The sequence below is a fragment of the Bombina bombina genome, chromosome 3 (genome assembly GCF_027579735.1).
Source record: "Bombina bombina isolate aBomBom1 chromosome 3, aBomBom1.pri, whole genome shotgun sequence".
NCBI classification, from domain to species: domain Eukaryota; kingdom Metazoa; phylum Chordata; class Amphibia; order Anura; family Bombinatoridae; genus Bombina; species Bombina bombina.
This window is the reverse complement of record NC_069501.1, coordinates 735,942,327-735,962,959: the sequence shown is the minus strand read 5'-3', so window position 1 is coordinate 735,962,959 and position 20,633 is coordinate 735,942,327. Positions and strand designations below refer to the sequence as shown.

Here is a 20,633-nt window from a genome sequence, read left to right as displayed (position 1 = left end):
TGATTTTGGAAATCACTCTTGGAAGAAGAACTAGAGGCGGGAAGATGTAAGCAGGTTGATAACACCAAGGAAGTGTCAGTGCATCCACTGCTTCCGCCTGAACATCCCTGGACCTGGACAGGTATCTGGGAAGTTTCTTGTTTAGATGAGAGGCCATGAGATCTATCTCTGGAAGCCCCCACATCTGAACAATCTGAGAAAACACATCTGGATGGAGAGACCACTCCCCTGGATGTAAAGTCTGGCGGCTGAGATAATCCGCCTCCCAATTGTCTACACCTGGGATATGCACCGCAGAGATTAGACAGGAGCTGGATTCCGCCCAAGCAAGTATCCGAGATACTTCTTTCATAGCTTGGGGACTGTGAGTCCCACCCTGATGACTGACATAAGCCACAGTTGTGATATTGTCTGTCTGAAAACAAATGAACGGTTCTCTCTTTAGTAGAGGCCAAAACTGAAGAGCCCTGAGAATTGCACGGAGTTCTAAAATATTTATTGGTAATCTCGCTTCTTGAGATTTCCAAACCCCTTGTGCTGTCAGAGACCCCCAAATGGCTCCCCAACCTGAAAGACTTGCATCTGTTGTGATCACAGTCCAGGTTGGGCGAACAAAAGAAGCCCCTTGAACCAAACGATGGTGATCTATCCACCATGTCAGAGAGTGTCGTACATTGGGATTCAAGGATATTAATTGTGATATCTTTGTATAATCCCTGCACCATTGATTCAGCATACAAAGCTGTAGAGGTCTCATGTGAAAACGAGCAAAGGGGATTGCATCCGATGCTGCAGTCATTAGACCTAAAACTTCCATGCACATAGCCACTGAAGGGAATGACTGAGACTGAAGGTGCCGGCAGGCTGCAACCAATTTTAAACGTCTCTTGTCTGTTAGAGACAGAGTCATGGACACTGAATCTATCTGGAAACCTAAAAAGGTGACCCTTGTCTGAGGAATCAAGAAACTTTTTGGTAAATTGATCCTCCAACCATGTTTCCGAAGAAACAACACTAGTTGTTTCGTGTGAGATTCTGCAGTATGTAAAGACTGAGCTAGTACCAAGATATCGTCCAAATAAGGAAACACCGCAATACCCTGTTCTCTGATTACAGATAGTAGGGCACCCAGAACCTTTGAAAAGATTCTTGGAGCTGTTGCTAGGCCAAATGGAAGAGCAACAAATTGGTAATGCTTGTCTAGAGAATCTCAGAAACTGATAGTGTTCTGGATGAATCGGAATATGAAGGTATGCATCCTGCAAGTCTATTGTGGACATATAATGTCCTTGCTGAACAAAAGGCAGAATAGTCCTTATAGTCACCATCTTGAAAGTTGGTACTCTTACATAACGATTCAAAATTTTCAGATCCAGAACTGGTCTGAACAAATTTTCTTTCTTTGGTACAATGAATAGGTTTGAATAAAACCCCAAACCTTGTTCCTGAAGAGGAACTGGCATGATTACCCCTGAAGACTCCAGGTCTGAAACACACTTCAGAAAAGCCAGAGCTTTTACTGGTTTTACAGGAATGTGTGAGAGAAAAAATCTTCTCACAGGAGGTCTTACTTTGAAACCTATTCGATACCCTTGAGAGACAATGCTCTGAATCCAATGATTTTGGACAGATTTTATCCAAAAATCCTTGAAAACCCTTAATCTGCCCCCTACCAGCTGAGCTGGAATGAGGGCCGCACCTTCATGCGGACTTAGGGGCAGACTTTGGTTTCCTAAATGGCTTGGATTTATTCCAATTTGAGGAAGGCTTCCAACTGGAAGCAGATTCCTTGGGAGGAGGATTGAGTTTTTGTTCCTTATTCTGACGAAAGGAACGAAAACGGTTAGAAGCCTTAGATTTACCCTTAGGTTTTTTTATCCTGAGGCAAAAAAACTCCTTTTCCTCCAGTGATAGTTGAAATAATAGAATCCAACTGAGAACCAAATAAATTATTACCATGGAAAGAAAGAGATAGTAATCTAGATTTAGATGTCATATCAGCATTCCAAGATTTAAGCCACAAAGCTCTTCTAGCTAATACAGCTAAAGACATAGAAACATAGAAACATAGATATTGACGGCAGATAAGAGCCATAGGCCCAGCAAGTCTGCCCGACCTTACCTAACAGTATAAACTTATCTAGTTCATAGGATAGCCCTATGCTTGTCCCATGCATTTTTAAAGTCCCCCACAGTGTTTGTTGCTACTACCTCTTGAGGAAGTTTATTCCATAAATCAATCACTCTTTCTGTAAAGAAATGCTTCCTCAAATTACTCCTGAATCTACTACCCTTTAGCTTGAGCTCATGACCCCTTGTTCTTGAATTTTCCATTTTATGTAAAATACCCACAGCCTCAGTTTTACTAAACCCTTTAATGTACTTGAAAGTTGCTATCATATCACCTCTTTCCCTTCTCTCCTCTAAGCTATACATATTTAGGTCATTGAGCCTATCCTGGTAAGTTTTATTTTTTAGACCATGTACCATTTTGGTAGCCCTCCTTTGCACAGATTCAAGTTTGTTAATATCCTTCTGAAGATATGGTCTCCAGAACTGCACACAATACTCAAGATGAGGCCTAACTAATGATCTATAAAGTGGCATAAGAACCTTACTATTTCTGCTGCAAATACCTCTACCAATACATCCAAGCATTCTGCTAGCCTTACTCGCTGCATTACTACATTGTTTACTAAGTTTTAAATCATCTGAAATAATAATTCCCAAGTCCTGTTCCTCGTCTGTAACAGTCAGTAAAGTGTCATTGAGTCTGTAATCAACATTTGGATTTTTCTTCCCTAAATGCATTATTTTACACTTTGCTGTGTTAAACTTTAGATCCCAGTCGTTTGTCCAATCCTCCAATTGTTGTATATCACTTCTCATTTTGTCTACCCCCCCTGGAACATCCACTCTGTTGCAAATTTTTGTATCATCTGCAAAAAGACATACTTTCCCCTGTAGCCCTTTGCTGATATCGCAGATAAATATGTTAAACAAAACAGGCCCCAGAACTGACCCCTGAGGAACACCACTAGTAACAGCCCCCTCTGCTGAATGAACTCCATTTACTAAGACACTTTGTTTTCTGTCCTTAAGCCAGCATTCCACCCATTTCACAATTTTTGAATCTAGACCAAGGAGATATAGTTTGTGAATAAGTTTATTGTGTGGGACGGTGTCAAATGCTTTGCTGAAATCTAGATATGCTACATCAACTGCTCCTCCCTTGTCTAATACTTTTGTTACATAATCAAAGAAGTCAATTAGATTAGTCTGACATGATCTCCCTGAAGTAAAACCATGCTGATTTTGGTCCTCTAAATTGTTTGTCTTTATGTAAGTCATAATTCTTTCTTTTAAGAGGCTTTCCATTAATTTCCCTACTACTGAAGTTAAACTAACTGGCCTGTAGTTGCCAGATTCTTCTCTACTGCCCTTTTTATGAAGGGGTATTACATTTGCTATTCTCCAATCATCTGGGACAGCTCCTGTTAATAGTGACTGATTAAACAGATCAGTTAATGGGACAGTTAGCACTGATCGAAGTTCTTTTAAAACCCTTGGATGAATATTATCAGGACCCACTGCCTTTGTAACATTTATTTTTGATAATGCTAACAAAACCTCATCCTCTGTAAAAATATTACTGTTAAGCTTGTTTCTATTTTGCGTAGCATCCCTTAATGTAGACATTGTATCTTCACAATCTTTAGTGAAAACAGAACAGAAGTAATCATTGAGACAGTCTGCAATCTGCTTATCTCCTTCTATTATTCTACCATCAACTGATTTCAATTTTACTATTCCTACCTTATTTTTTCTTCTTTCACTGATATATCTAAAGAATGTTTTGTCCCCATGTTTTACTGACTGTGCTATCTTCTCTTCTGCATGAGCTTTAACCTTCCTAATTAACTGCTTAGTCTTTTTTTGTTGGAGTCTCCATATTTTCATATCATCATCTGCTTGTGTGTGTCTGTAATTTTTATAAGCTATCTTTTTTGTCTTTACAGCATGTGCTACTTCTTTGGAAAACCAAATTGGTTTCCGCTTTCTTTTACTTTTACAGACATGTCTAATACAGTGTGCGGTTGCATCTAAAATGGCACCTTTCACAAATTCCCACTGTTCTTGAACCCCTGTAATAAGAGTTTTCCCCTTTAAATAGTTTTTTAGATATTCTCCCATTAATGAAAAATCTGCCGTCCTAAAGTCTAAAACTTTTGTTTTAGTCTGGGTGGACAGTTCCTGAACATGAATACTAAACCAAACAGATTGATGATCACTGGATCCTAAGTTCTCACCTACAGACACATCTGAAACTGTATCACTGTTTGTAAGTATTAGATCTAATATAGCTTCCTTACGAGTTGGTTCCTTGACCATGGATCTAACATCATGGATCTAACATCAATTTTGATAATATCAAAAATGGCATCACAAATAAAATGATTAGCATGTTGTAGATCCTATCTAAAGGATCCTTAAAGTAAGTGCTGTCTTCCATAGGAATAGTGGTACGTTTAGCAAGAGTAGAAATAGCCCCATCAACTTTGGGGATCTTTTCCCAAAACTCTATAGATTTTTCTGGTAAAGGATACAATCTCTTAAACCTTGAAGAAGGAATAAAGGAAGTACCTGGCTTAATCCATTCCCTAGTAATCATATCAGAAATAGCCTCAGGAATGGGAAAAACACCTGGGGAAACCACAGGAGGTTTAAAAACAGCATTTAAACGTTTATTAGACTGAACGTCAATAGGACTGGTTACCTCACTATCCAAAGTAATTAACACTTCTTTTAATAAAGAACGCATATACTCTATTTTAAATAAATAAGTAGATTTGTCAGTGTCAATATATGAGGAAGGATCTTCTGTTTCAGATAGATCCTCAGCAGAAGAGGATGAATTATTATGTTGTTGGTCATTTGAAATTTCATCAGCTAAATGAGAAGTTTTAAAAGACCTTTTACGTTTGTTAGAAGGTGGAAATGCAGACAAAGCCTTCATAATAGATTCAGAAACAAATTCTTTAAAATTTACAGGTATATCATGCACATTAGAAGTTGAAGGAACTGCAACTGGCAATGTACTATTACTGATAGAAACACTATCTGCATGTAAAAGTTTATCATGACAACTATTACAAATGACATTCGGTGGAATAATTTCTACAATTTTGCAACAAATGCACTTAACTTTGGTAGAACCGATGTCAGGCAACAAAGTTCCAGCAGAAACTTCAGAGACAGGATCGGATTGGGACATCTTGCTCAATGTAAAAGAAAAAACAACATATAAAGCAAAATGATCTATTTCCTTAAATGACAGTTTCAGGAATGGGAAAAAAAGTAAAAGCATAGGCCTCTTGATAGAGAAGAAAGCAGGAGGCAAACATGAATGGGGTATTGAAATAATGAAAAAAATTTGGTGCCAAGTATGACGCACAACGTAACGTAAACTTTTTTGGCGCCAAAAATGACCGGAAATGACACACTTGCGTCACTAATGACGCCGCCGTGTGAAAGGTCTCGACGTCACGTATGACACTGAAAATGACGAAGTTGCGTCAAAAACATAATTTCCCGCGCCAAAAATGACGCAATAAAGTCTAACATTTGACGCACCCGCTGGCCTAATACCCGCAAATGCAAAAGTAGTCAAAATTGAAAAAGACTAAACCCCAGGTAAGAAACAAATTTCTTAAAGTGTTTATATTCCCAAATATGAAACTGACAGTCTGCAGAAGGAAATACATGAACCTGACTAATGGCAAATATATGTACAATACATATATTTAGAACTTTATATAATTGCATAAAGTGCCAAACCATAGCTGAGAGTGTCTTAAGTAATAAAAACATACTTACCAAAAAGACACCCATCCACATATAGCAGATAGCCAAACCAGTACTAAAACAGTTCTTTAGTAGAGGTAATGATACATTTGAGAGTATATCGTCGATCTGAAAAGGGAGGTAGGAGATGAATCTCTACGACCGATAACAGAGAACCCATGAAAAAGACCCCCATTAGGGAAATCATTGTATTCAATAGGTGATACTCCCTTCACGTCCCTCTGACATTCGCTGTACTCTGAGAGGAATCGGGCTTCAACAATGCTGAGAAGCGCATATCAACGTAGAAATCTTAGCACAAACTTACTTCACCACCTCCATAGGAGGCAAAGTTTGTAAAACTGAATTGTGGGTGTGGTGAAGGGTGTATTTATAGGCATTTTGAGGTTTGGGAAACTTTGCCCCTCCTGGTAGGATTGTATATCCCATATGTCACTAGCTCATGGACTCTTGCCAATTACATGAAAGAAAATTAAATGAAGCCAACTCCCAGAATGCATTAGGATTGACAGGAAGAGGTATTCCATTAATTTTTGGCGCCAAAATTACCACCAATCATTCTACTTGACACCCTATATAAGCTCCCAGTATACTCACAATCAGTATAGTCTTGAGAAAGGCCTTGGTATAGGCCGAAATGCGTTGACACAGACATACTGGTAAGCTTATTTCTATTTATGCCTAAAGTGTAAAAACTTTATTGCACCATTGTTTGTTTTTTGTTTACTTACAGGTCAGAAGTTTCTACTATTTTTTACCTGTATTTTTCATCATCACCATCAGCACTTTGTATTGTTACTAGATTTTACCTTCACCTTTTTTACCCACTTGGATACACATTTCCAACATCACATTTGACTTCTTTAATTTGAAAAAGGATCTATAGTTTTATCTCACATCACCTAACTTATTTTTTACTCAATTTTTTAATTTTCCATAATTTTTCTGGTTTATTGTAACCACCTATTTGACTTTTTTTTGCTGCTTTGACACGACTGGAGTTTTTTGGATTGTTACACATTTATGTTGGATACCATTTCCCAGCTATTTGATTTCATACACTTGTTTGGATAGACTATACTGGATTTTTGGATTTTTTGGACTCATAGACATTTTTTGGACACTTTTTGGACACTTTACACCCATTTTTTACTCTGTCTGTTCATTTTTTACACTGATGTATAACTTTATATTTTAACCCATATGTTTTGTACCACTTTCCATCATTTTATTGTTCATTTCTCTGTTTAGCATTTCATTGTTTAGCATTTACTCTAAGGGAGTTCCCAGAAAGTATCCCTAGAATTTTATAGGATTGGTTTTATCATCCAATATCTTCTGTTGTCACCATCATATGTTTTATTGTATTATTGTTTATTTTATATGTATCATGGATCCATGTTACTTTTAAGCTTTTAAAATATCCTTAGGCTGCTGTCATTTTTAGCCGAATTCATTCTGATTCATTTTTATAGACTCATCCAATTAAACTTGTGTTTTTATGTACTTACGATTAGACCCTTTTTAGATCATTTTTCCTATTCAGCTTTTAGCGCTCCCTTCCATTCTTGTTGTCTAGTGTGGATGAGCTGTTTGTAAGTGTTTTTTCTTCTGATTTGTGGCAGTTTAAACAGCGATCACTCACAGAAGGTATAGTAAGGAGTCTTTTCCTAGACCTGCTCTGAGTTATCAAGCAGAGTACTTTCTGCATGCATAGCCTCACCGGCAGCTCTTCCCCATTAACTTGTGTCATACATGCCCCAGCTCAGCTGCAGGCTGCAGCCCTCCAAAAAAAATCCAGGAACATACAACAAAATCCAGGGACTGTCCCTGAAAATCAGGGACTGTTGGCAACTATGCATCTTTGTGTGTATTAACTCCCACTAGCTCTCCAGCAGCTTCGCAACCACAATATCTTGAGCCTTACAAACTTACCATATATTCCTAATAGCTGGGACCAGAAGGCTAGGGAAGTGTCATGGCAAACAGGGCAGAGTAAAGGTGGGCCAGGGGTGGAGTTGAATTATGCTGTGTGCGAGCCTAGACATACTATATTTAGGACAGTCACTGTCTAGTGGTGTAGTTGGGTGATCAGGGACATTTATATGAAATAAAATGTGACATACCCCTTTTACATACAAATTGGATACCTGGATTACCTATTCCTAGTTTTGTCCACCATGGACAGGACTAGGTTCCTCTCTGAGTTGTTCTTGTTTTCCCACCATAATGTATTTTGTACTGCCTATATGTATTGGCCTACCTCCTAGACAATGCTTAAAGAGATGGTAAACTTTGCTTACTTCGAAATAGCGATTGTAAAGAAAATCCGAAAAAAATGTCACTTTCATTCATGATATTTTCCGATTCGCTATATTTATTTACAGGTCCCAGTCTCTATCTTTCCCATGCTATGGTGGATGGAACTAGTAATAGGAATAGGTAATCAAGGTATCCAATTTATAGGTAAAAGGGGTTGTAGAAGAAGTTGCTGTCCATGTCCCTCTAGGGAAGGGTATATTAGTTTGTGGGTATTGGAGAGTATAGACCAAGATATACAAATTACTGTTTTATATGATATAAATGTATAATAATTTATAGTTTTGCATTAAAAAGGTTAACAATACACTTTACATTAAAGGGAAACTAATAGGAACTATGACTGTGTGTCCTGGGACTTTACTGCTATCTGGGAGATAGGAACACTTTCAAGTAATAGCCCTAGCCGCTATAATGTTATTTTTTTAATGTATTTTTTTACTTCTCTCTACTGTATTTACCAGGCTGCACAGATACAAACGCTTCGTCTAATAAAGGAAAACCAATCCTCTATATTGTAAAAAAAAAAATGTATTTTAACTACTCTACTACATAAGGTTTTGGCAACCGCAGAAAGTTTTATCAACCACACCTTGTAGTGTGCGCTTGGCAAATGCAAAAACTAAGTCTGTTTACGGGTTTGGGTATTATATAAGGCAGGGCTGGTAGCCCTGGTTTTCTGATTATCACTAAGGTAATTAAACGTTTCTATGGACAGCGGCACGCTCATTGGTGAACCCTGCGCTGGGTATGTTTACACTTCATACCCGGAAGTGACGGCATTAGTGTAACTCTTTGGTTGCCCAGGAGCTGACTGGCAGCGGGAACCATGGCGGAGGAAGAGCTTGACAGCGGGGCGTCTGCACGGGGACAAGGTAAAAAGTTATCCCTGGCATGATTATTGAATAATAATTTTGTCAGATTTAGAGAAATTATAAAGTAGCTACTGTAATGTGGGAATCGGATCTGTGCAGTAGGTATACTGTTTTCAAGCGCGGACAATAGCAAAATATGCGCCACCGCACGGGGTTATGGGACTTGTGGTCTTTTGGAGCTTGGCAATTTGGATGGTGTTTGCGGCTTAAACTACATGTTCCAGAATACATTGGACTAGTAGCAGTTTAACTGACAGCTATAGGATATTCTTAAACATTGGTATATGAATGGGTTATTATTATTACACTACGAGGGCACTAAATGGTCATCTTGTAGAATCTATTATTGATTTGTTAGAAATAGTGCACAGCTGTTCTGAAGTCACATAATATGGGGGTTTCTAATTTGCTTTGCGTCAGTTACTGTGAGTACTATACCACTGATGTATTATGTCAAATGTTTTATTTACACCAGTGAATAAGAGGAGCATGTGTAGTATTTTTTCCCCCTGACATTGCAATTTTGTCACTTGCTAGTTTAAAGCTCCAATTTGCACAAGGGAATAAAAATAAAACTGATTAAGGAGCAAAAAAGTAGGAGATTGTGACTGTAATTTGCATAACCAATACCATAGTCACAAATTCATTATTGCAGTAAACCCGATAAAAAAAATCTCACTAGTATTTAGTGTATACTTTTTGTTCTTACATTTATAATTTTATTTAAACTGATCTAAGAAATGTTTTAGCATTTTAAACACAGAAATGGATGTCGATCTAGGAGCTTAGATGGATGCCGAGTGGTGGGTGTGCTCTAGCTTACCTTTCAGTTAAAGGGACACTGAACCCATATTTTTTTTTAATGATTCAGATACATCATGCAACTTTCTAATTTACTCCTATTATCAATTTCTCATTGTTCTCTAGCTATCTTTATTTAAAACGCAGGCATGTGATGCATAGGAGCCGGCCCATTTTTGGTTGAGAACCTGTGTTATGCTTGCTTATTGGTGGGTAAATGTCAGCCTCCAATAAGCAAGCGCTATCCATGGTGCTGAACCTAAAATGGGCTGGCTGCTAAGATTTACATTCATGATTTTAAAATAAAGATAGCATAGAATGAAGAAAAATTGATATCAGGAGTAAATTAGAAAGTTGCTTAAAATTGCATGCTCTATCTATCGAACAAAAAGATTTGGGTTCAGTGTCCCTTTAAGTGCACAACATGGTACGAGTCAGGGACTAAGTATCCCCTCCAGACTGGTACCTGGGGGTGTCTAAAATGTGCCAATCTCATTGTGAAAAAATACCAAAGCATTTTTTTTTCAACCCACACAATGCATTTTGAAGGGTGTTGCACAACCCTATGGAAAATGTGCGTTTTCTTGTCCCTTTAACTTACTGTTTGCTAAGGATTTCTGTGGAAAATCTAGTCCTATGACATATCTGGATGGGGAATCATTTTATTTTATACTGCAATTAAATATTAGGAGCAATTGGCTACCATGATTCATCAAACTACCATATATGATTACTTAAAGGGATATATTATCTATATTATAAATCACTTGAATGTGATAAAACATGAAAGGCTGACATGGAACTATCACCTGTACATCTCTGTAAAAAGGGAAGATATGTTACCTTACAGAGTAAGTGCTCTGTGAACCGTTATACTTCAGCTGCTGTTGAGCTGAAAGTTAAAAAAAAACAACACAAAAAATCAACCAGACGGCATCAGCAGCGCTGAGGTCATGCTTTGCATTGCTTTGCTCTGATCTCATCAGATCTTGCTGATTGTGCCTGCACATCCCAGATGCACACTCCCTTGCAAGTCCTGAGACTTGCATTCTGATTGGCTGCTTAAAGTCTCTTTACAGTGGGGGTTGACTATATTCATTTTTTTACATAGAGATGTTCATGTTCTATTTTCTAATCTGCCATTTAACGTTAGGCTTCCCCACTTTCAAGTGCTTCAACATTTTTTTTTTTTTATTCAGATAGAGGATACAATTTTAAACATTCCAATTTACTTATATTATTTAATAAGCTTCATTCTTCAGATATTCTTTGTTGAATAAATAGCAATGCACATGGGTGAGCCAATCACATGAGGCATCTATGTGCAGCCACCAATGAGCAGCTACTGAGCCTATCTAAATATGCTTTTCAACAAAAAAATATCAAGAGAATGGAGCAAATGAGATAATAGAAATAAATTGGAAAGTTGTTTAAAATTGAATGCTCTTTCTAAAACATTAAAGAAAAAAATTGGGTTTCATGTCCTGTTAAAGTCCTAGTTAAACTATAATACAGTTAGAGCATGCAGTCTTTAACAACTTTCCAATTTTAATTCTATTATCTAATTTACTTTGTTCTCTTAGTATCTATTGTTCAAAAGTAAAGGCTCCTTGGAGCATGCATACATCTTTCAGACTCTATGGCAGTAGTGTTTGCAACAATGTATCAATATTGTACACAGTTGTAAACACTGCTGCTATAGTGAGTGTGTGTGTGCATTTCCATTTATCTCTGATATTCCCATTATAAATAGATGAAGGGTATCTCATTATGGCAAACTCAACTAGTGTATTAGATGACCTGTTCTACTTTTTAATTTAACAATTGGTTTAACTGTAGAAAATACATTTAGCTAGACGAATATGTCCTTAAAATGAATGTAAACTTTGATGAAATAGTGCCGCGGATTTTACAAATGCCTTCTCCTAAAACGCCAGATCGCCGATTCCCCCCCCCCCCCCGCCTGCTTCTTCCTGCTGTACTTACACAGCAATGACGAAACAGGCTTCTTCCAATCACGGCATGGCCTCACCAGATGGACACTCCCGGGGGGAAGCCGTGATCGGAGGCAGCGTTTTTCGTCATTGCTGACTAAGTGCAGAGGAACTGCAGGCGGGGGATCGGCGATCCGGTGTTTCAGGAGAAGAAGGTAAATATTTGTAAAATCCGCTGCAATGTAAACTTTGATGAATGAAAGTGCCCCTGTTTTTAATAGTATTTTTAAAAACCGGGCACTATTTAATCGAAGTTTACATTCACTTTAAAGTATTTGTAAATACTGGCAGATGAGGTCAACTATGCAGCCCTGTAATTCTAGCAAAACAGTTTTGTAGAAACTCATCATGCATTGTTTAATTGTTGTGAATGGGAGAATAAAGCCACTATTAAGCTTTCATATTTCAGATAGAGCAGCCGGTAAAAATAAAAAATATAAAAACTTTTCCAGTTCACTTCCATTGTCAAACTATGCACAGTCTATTTATACTTTCTGAGGCACCAACTCCTACTAAGCTTATGCAATTGTTCATGGCAGTGGTCGACAAATCTGTTCAAAATTTAGGAGCCAGACAGTGGTATTTGTATAAAGATATATGGAGAATTACCCAAAAAGTTAGGAGCCAGGTTAAAATTCTAGGAGCCATTGGCTCCCTGGGTTTGTCGAGCTCCGGTTCACGGTATATAACGGTATGTACATAAGTCCATGATTGGCTGATGGCTATCAAATGATGATACAAGGGGTGCAGCAAAATGAAAGGAAGCTTTGAAATGGAGGAGGGGGGAAATGTTTTCCAAGTGTTATTGCATAGCCTTTTTATTATATATTTATTGATAATGCAATTGTACTGTATGTAATGTTCCTTTAACTTATTTTTCCTATAGGTGGTACAGTGGATCTCTCTGGACAAGGGCTACAGAAACTGAGCCCCAATTTACCTTTTGGGGCAGACAGTCACACACTTGTATTGGATAAGAATCAGATCATTAAACTGGAACATCTGGAAAAATGCAAAAATCTCACACAGGTCTGATAATTCTTTAGGTGTAAAATGACTGAATTTGCTTTTCAGTTGTGCCATGTTTAACAAACTCTTCTGAGCCATTGCTTGCATTACCACTACCCTTTATACCACAACCGGCACATGAAAAGAGTTTATATTATAAATGGTTTGTTTGTGTGTTTTAAATACTCAATCACACATCATCCCTGCTGTCAATGGAGCTACCTGTGGTGATGTCATCACAATGGCCAGTAGCAGCTACTTTGCTCTCTCTAGTAGCCCCATTCTTTAAAGCTCTTTGGACTGGTGAGATTCTATAAGAGGCCTTGTCAGTATTATGGGAATTGTTACCTTGGGGATTTTGTATCTCATTAACAGGAGTTTACTAATATTTTAAGGAGAGACACTCACTTTATTATATAATGCTCTGTTGACTTCTATCCATGCTGGATAGTTTTTGAGAATCAGGACCTAGTTAAGAATGGTAGATCTAGCAAAAATGAGCTGCCTGTTCTCCTCTTAGTTTTCCCCTGCTTGGCACCAGTGACTCCTAGATCTTGCTCCTCCTTGTGTGGCTGATCCATATGAAGGACTTTGGGAATATGATGACCGATGCATGGAGACATAGCTCTTACTGGATGGAATAATTATCTCTATAATCTGTCAAGCTTTGCATCTCTAAATTGTGCATATGCCCATTTAAGTTGTATTGCTTTGAGATAAATAAAATAGGTTTTTTTTTGTTGTGACATATATCTCTATATATAGTTTTATCAAAAAATGTTTGTATCTGTCTTTTATGATAGCGGTACATTTGTGGATAAATTATTTAAGTATTATATATTTTTTTGTGCTTTCAGCTATCTGTAGCCAACAATCGACTTGTGAGGATGATGGGTGTAGCAAAACTGACCAATCTTCGTGTACTAAACCTGCCTCATAACAGCATTGGATATGTGGAAGGACTTAAGGATCTGGCGCATTTGGAATGGATTAATCTTGCTGGAAACAACTTAAAGGTAATTGTTAAATAACCGTGGGCGTGGCCAAATGTCTTTGTGTGAATTAGATATAATTGCTGAAACAGTTGTCAAGGCAAAGTTATTAAAATTATTGCCCAAACAATTGTCTGTGGTTACAGAAGTTTAAGTATTATCTAAGTTTAAAGGGACAGTCAACACCAGAATTTTTGTTGTTTTAAAAGATAGATAATCCCTTTATTACCCATTCCCCAGTTTTGCATAACCAACACAGTTATAATTATACACATTTTACCTCTGTAATTACCTTGTATCTAAGCCTCTGGAGACTGCCCCCGTATTTCAGTTCTTTTGACAGACTTGCATTTTAGCCAATCAGAGCTGTCTCCATGGTAAATTCATGTGCATGAGCTCAATGTTATCTATATGAAACACATGAACTAACACCCTCTATTGGTGAAAAACTATCAAAATGCATATAGATTAGAGGTGGCCTTCAAGGTCTAAGAAATTAGCATATGAACCTCCTATGTTTAGCTTTCAACGAAGAATACCAAGAGAACAAAGCAAAATTGGTGATAAAAGTAAATTGTAAAGTTGTTTAAAATTACATGCCCTATTTGAATCATTAGAGGTTTTTTTTTGGACTTGACTGTCCCTTTAAATAAACATAAAGTAGCAGTAATAAAATATTCTTATGTTCTAGAATATTTTAATGTTGCACTACTGCCTGAAACAGAACTGTGTTTAACTCCTGCAAAGAGGTAAAAAAATATAGTTCAAGCTCATTCCACATCTGCACTGCACTGTTGATCGTGTGCTGAACATGGTCAGTGTTTGGAAGCTATGCACATTTGCCACCCTTGGCTCAGTGAACATGTTCAGCTCCAGACCTAAAGTGCATTGCATGTCCAGAGCAGACTTTAACCATGTGTTTAACCTCTTTGTGGGGGTTAAACACACAGTTCTATTCTAGCACAATAGAACATTTTACTTTTTTTTATGTACCTTTTAACCCCTTAGTGACCAGAACTCTTTTCCATTTGTTGACTGTTTGGGACCAGGGCTATTTTTACATTTCTGGGGTGTTTGTGTTTAGCTGTAATTTTCCTCTTGCTCATTTACTGTACCCACACACATTATATACGTTGTTTTTTTTCTCGACCATTAAATGGACTTTCTAAAGATACCATTATTTTCATCATATAATTAACTATAAAAAAAAAAAAAAATATATGATAAAAAAAATTAAAAAAAACACACTTTTTTTTAACTTTGACCCCCCAAATTTGTTACACATCTACAACCACCAAAAAACACCCATGCTAAATAGTTTCAAAATTTTGTCCTGAGTTTAGAAATACCCAATGTTTACATGTTCTTTGCTTTTTTGTTGTTGCAAGTTATAGGGCAATAAGTACAAGTAGCACTTTGCTATTTCCAAACCATTTTTTTCCCCCCTCAAAATTAGCGATATTTACATAGGAACACTGATATCTGTCAGGAATCCATGAATAACCCTTCACATGTGTATATATATTATTTTAGTAGACAACCCAAAGTATTGATCTAGGCCCATTTTGGTATATTTTATGCCACCATTTCACCGCCAAATGTGATCAAATAAAAAAAAATCGTTCACTTTTTCAAAATTTTCAACGCTTTTGTTGTAAATGCTTCTCTGGGATCCCCTTTGTTCAGAAATAGCAGACCTTTATGGCTTTGGCATTGCTTTTTGGTAATTAGAAGGCCGCTAAATGCCGCTGCGCACCAAACGTGTATTATGTCCAGCAGTGAAGGGGTCAATTAGGGAGCGTGTAGGGTTAATTTTAGCTTTAGTGTAGTAGACAACCCAAAGTATTGATCCAGGCCCATTTTGGTATATTTCATGCCTCCCTTTCACCGCCAAATGCGATCAAATAAAAAAAAAAAAAAGTTCACCTTTTCACTAACTAGTAGGGTTAATTTTAGCTTTAGGGTAGAGTTCAGCCTCCCACCTGACACAACCCACCCTCTGATCCCTCCCTGACCTCCCTTAAACAGCTCTCTTCCCTCCCCCACCTCACAATTGTCACCACCATCTTAAGTACTGGCAGAAAGTCTGCCAGTACTAAAATAAGATATATATATATATATATATATATATATATATATATATATATATATATATATATATATATATATATATATATATATATATATATATATTCATTCTGCAGTGTTGAATTCCCCCCCTTAGCCCCCAACCTCCCTGATTACTCTCTACCTAGTTGCCACCATATTGGGTACTATAAAGAAGCAAAGGAGGATTTCCAATAATGCAAAATTCTTTATTCAATTCGAGTAACCAGGACAGGATCAAAAAAAGATAACGTTTCGGGGTCAATGCCCCTTAATCATATGATAAAATTAGATACACAATACACCTGTTTAAATAGGCATCTACCTGGGATTAACCCTTAGTTAAAGGGACACTGAACCCAAATTTTTTCTTTTGTAATTCAGAACGAGCATGCAATTTTAAGCAACTTTCTAATTTACTCCTATTATCAATTTGTCTTCGTTCTCTTGCTATCATTATTTTAAAAAGAAGGCATCTAAGCTTTTTTTTGGTTTCAGTACTCTGGACAGCACTTTTTTATTGGTGGATGAATTTATCCACCAATCAGCAAGGACAACCCAGGTTGTTCACCAAAAATGGGCCGGCATCTAAACTTACATTCTTGAATTTCAAATAAAGATACTAAGAGAATGAAGAAAATTTGATAATAGGAGTAAATTAGAAAGTTGCTTAAAATTTCATGCTCAATCTGAATCACAAAAGAAAATTTTTGGGTACAGTGTGCCTTTAATTATTACCAATGCATCTCATTAAATAATGGTAGTGCCACCTGGTGGAAAAAGGTGAATATACATATAAACAGCTATGAAGCCTCACAAGAATACTAAATTGATATATACAAATCTAACCAACCTCATGTTTAAAAAAAAAAAAAAAAAAAAAAAAAAAAAAAGACAGCAAAACATCTTAAATCTAAGAAGGAGTTAATTTTAAAATCGGAAGACAAGGGCGATGCAACTGTTGTACTTGATAGGCACGATTTATAAGAAGGAGGTTTATCAACAATTGCAAAGAAATTCAAGCCACAATTAAGTTTGCATTAGCTAATGCAATTATTAATGCTAAAACTGCTACATTTTTTTTTACAAGTCAAGGACCCTATAACACCGGTATAGTCTTTGGTTGCTCCGCCGGGGGGGCCCTATTGTGGCAGGGACCAATTCAGTTTTTTCCAATATTGCAATATATATAAATTTAAAATAAATTGCCTTTTTTAAATGAATAAATAAAATCCTCAATCTTATGTAGTGTAGCTGCCCTCCCTCAATACCCTACCCCCTACCCAGATCCCTTGCCCAACATCGGAGTCCCTCCTCCCACTCCCTCCTTATGCATTTAAATGCATCTACTGGAAATGCGGCGCACCCCCTGCCCCCCTGTGCGCACTCAGAGCCGACTTAAACAGGAAATAAACCACTGATAGGCCGCCGACCCACTATCAGCACCATTAATGGCCGATGCAGAGAGGGCCACAGAGTGTCCCTCTCTGCATCGGTGGATAAAAAAGGGTATTGCAATGATGCTTTAATATTGAGGCATCACTGCAATACACTGGAAGCGATCACGATTGCTTCCAGCGCTTCAAACCCCAGAGGACGTGTCTGGCACGTCCTTGGTCATTAACTGACATCCAAATGGGGACATGCCTGACACGTCCTTGGTCGTTACGTGGTTAAATTACATGAATGAAAACATTAAATGTTCATGGTTCAAACAGAGCATACAATTTTAAGAGCCTTTTCAATTTACTATTAAGACTTTCCTTTGTTGGAAAGCATATGTAGGCTCAGTAACAACATTAAACTACATGGAGCCAACTGCTGAAGCTACACACATTCATTTTTAAACATATTTTTCAGGTCATTGATCAAATAAACAGCTGCATTTGTCTTCAACATCTGGATTTATCAGACAATAATATCTCCTTAATTGGTGATCTTTCAAAGCTGATATCTTTAAAGGTAAGTGGTCAAACTGTAAGTATTTAAAGGGTCAATTAAAGCAATTTTTTTCTTTATTTCATCTGAAATAAAACGTTTCAAGACTCAATTGTTGTGCAAAATATATATATTCTGTTTGTTTCAAGTGTCTCTGTCCACTAGTTTGGTTGTGTTCTTTTTTTTTTTTTTTTTAATTTTTCTATCCCATGGACCGTTTGTGAACTTCCTGTCGATTTAAAAAAAAAAAAGCAGCTTTAATTTAAAGGGACATTAAATGTGAAAAAGTTTATTAACCCCTTAAAGGGACACTGTACCCAAAATTTTTCTTTCGTGATTCAGATTGAGCATGAAATTTTAAGCAACTTTCTAATTTACTCCTATTATCAAATTTTCTTCATTCTCTTGGTATCTTTATTTGAAATGCAAGAATGTAAGTTTAGATGCCGGCCAATTTTTGGTGAACAACCTGGGTTGTCCTTGCTGATTGGTGGATAAATTCATCCACCAATAAAAAAGTGCTGTCCAGAGTACTGAAACCAAAAAACAGAGTACTGAAACCAAAAAAAAGCTTAGATGCCTTCTTTTTCAAATAATGATAGCAAGAGAATGAAGAAAATTTGATAATAGGAGTAAATTAGAAAGTTGCTTAAAATTTCATGCTCAATCTGAATCACAAAAGAAATTTTTTGGGTACAGTGTCCCTTTAACTACCGGGACTATTTAAACAGAAATAGCGCCATATTTTTTTAGATATATATTTTTTAAGCAGACAAGCCAAGGTATTGATCTAGGCCTATTTTTGGTATATTTCATGCCACCATTTCACTAAAGTAAATTTCAACCACCCCCCATAAACTTTGAAACTTTGGGTTTCTCACTGAAATTATTTGCATACAGCTTCTGCAATCATGGCACAAAGGGTTGTAAAAGCTTCTCTGGGATCCCCTTTGTTCAAAAATAGCAGACATACATGGCTTTGCTATTGCTTTATGGTAATTAGAAGGCTACTAATTGCTGCTGCGCACCACTTTTCTAATATTCCTGGCAGTGAAGGGTTTAATTAGGTAGATTGTAAGGTTAATTTTAGCTTTAGTGTAGAGATTACCCTCCCACCTGACACATCCCTACCTGATCCCTCACAAACAACTCTCTTCCCTCCCTCTGCCAATATTTTTTTTTTTTCTTCTACAGGGTAGGATACCCTCCAACCTCCCTGATCCCTCTCCCCTCTAACTAGTGCCGCCATCTTAGGTACTGGCAGCTTTCTGCCAGTACCTATAAAAGCCCTTTTTTATGTTATATTTTTTTCTTTTCTGTAGTGTAGTGGTCCCACCACCTCCACCCACTCCCGCAATTGCAAGTTAGGGACCCCCCACACCCCTTTTTCTGTAGTGTAGCGGCACCATTCCTCCATATCCCTTTATTTTCTGTAGCGTAGGGCCCTCCCGCGGTAACCAGCAACAATTGTTACAGATGGTGACACACAGTGTCACCGTCTGTAACAATCAGGCATCTGCCCTTATATGGAACCAGAGCACCGATCGCAGCAGATGCCTGGAGCTCAGGAACTCGAGCTCTCGGCTGTAACTTAAAGGGACAGTCTAGTCCAAAATAAACTTTCATGATTCAGATAGAGAATGTCATTTTAAACAATTTACTTTTATCCCCAATTTTGCTTTGTTCTCTTGGTATTCTTAGTTGAAAACTAAACCTAGGAGGTTCATATGCAAATTTTTAAGCCCTTGAAGGCTGCCTCTTCTCTCAGGGCATTTTGACAGTTTTTCACCACTAGAGGATGTTAGTTCATGTGTGACATATAGATAACACTGTGCTCACGCACTTGGAGATCCAGTGGGCCAACTCTGATTGGCTAAAATAGTTGTCTGGAGACTGCCCCCTTATTTCAGTTCTTTTGACAGAGGCTTAGATACAAGATAATCACAGAGGTAAAAAGTGTATTTATATAAATGTGTTGGTTATGCAAAACTAAGGAATGGGTAATAAAGGGATTATCTATCTTTTTAAACAATAACAATTCTGGTGTAGACTGTCCCTTTAACAGCTGAGACTGCTGGAGCTTCCTGAAGCTGAGACGTATATATACTCTATGATAGATATATATATATATATATATATATATATATATATATATATATTCTCTGAAGCCATTTAGGTTTGTAAAGCCTGCCATGTGCACTTCCAATTTTTAGAATTAGAAAATCTGCAATTTTATAGACTTAAATGACTGGAAAAGAGGACAAAATAAATAAAGTAAGTAGACTGCAGAGTTGCATTTCTATGTATAATTAAGCATTTTATATTACAATTTTAAAATGTTTATTGTCCCTTTATGCATGGTGAAATTTACCTGTTTCCAGAAGAGTCTAAAAAATAATTGCTTAGCTGAGAGCACAAACTCTTTCCCTTTCTGGCTATGGCAAAGGAGACCAGGAACTCTAAAAAGTAGCGCTATTGAAATGGACATTGCATAACTATAAACATTTCTCAAGGGAGGATAGCCAAACTGAGTCTGTTTACTCATGAGCACGAGAGGTAATATAATTATATTATAGAAATATATTCATGTCGTGTATATATAATTTTTATTCAATAGTGTTATTAGTGTAACTATACTTTGTAAAGTATTTTTGATGTGTTTTGTGCAACTTTTTTGTTTTGCAAAACGGTAAACTAGAGCTCTGAAGTCAGTTTTCATTCTAGCGTAAATCACG

The 20,633-nt window shown here is 37.1% G+C and overlaps 1 protein-coding gene across 1 annotated transcript in view; it reads left to right on the top strand.

The window, feature by feature from the left end:
• Window positions 1-8,987: 8,987 nt before the first annotated feature.
• Window positions 8,988-20,633, top strand: part of CEP97 (centrosomal protein 97) — a 67,024-nt gene continuing 55,378 nt past the window's right edge. The window contains exons 1-4 of the mRNA XM_053707548.1: window positions 8,988-9,059; window positions 12,741-12,883; window positions 13,720-13,878; window positions 17,821-17,922. Coding sequence (XP_053563523.1) covers window positions 9,014-9,059; window positions 12,741-12,883; window positions 13,720-13,878; window positions 17,821-17,922 — 450 coding nt within the window. The 5' untranslated portion in view covers window positions 8,988-9,013. The remainder of the gene's footprint in view (window positions 9,060-12,740; window positions 12,884-13,719; window positions 13,879-17,820; window positions 17,923-20,633) is intronic.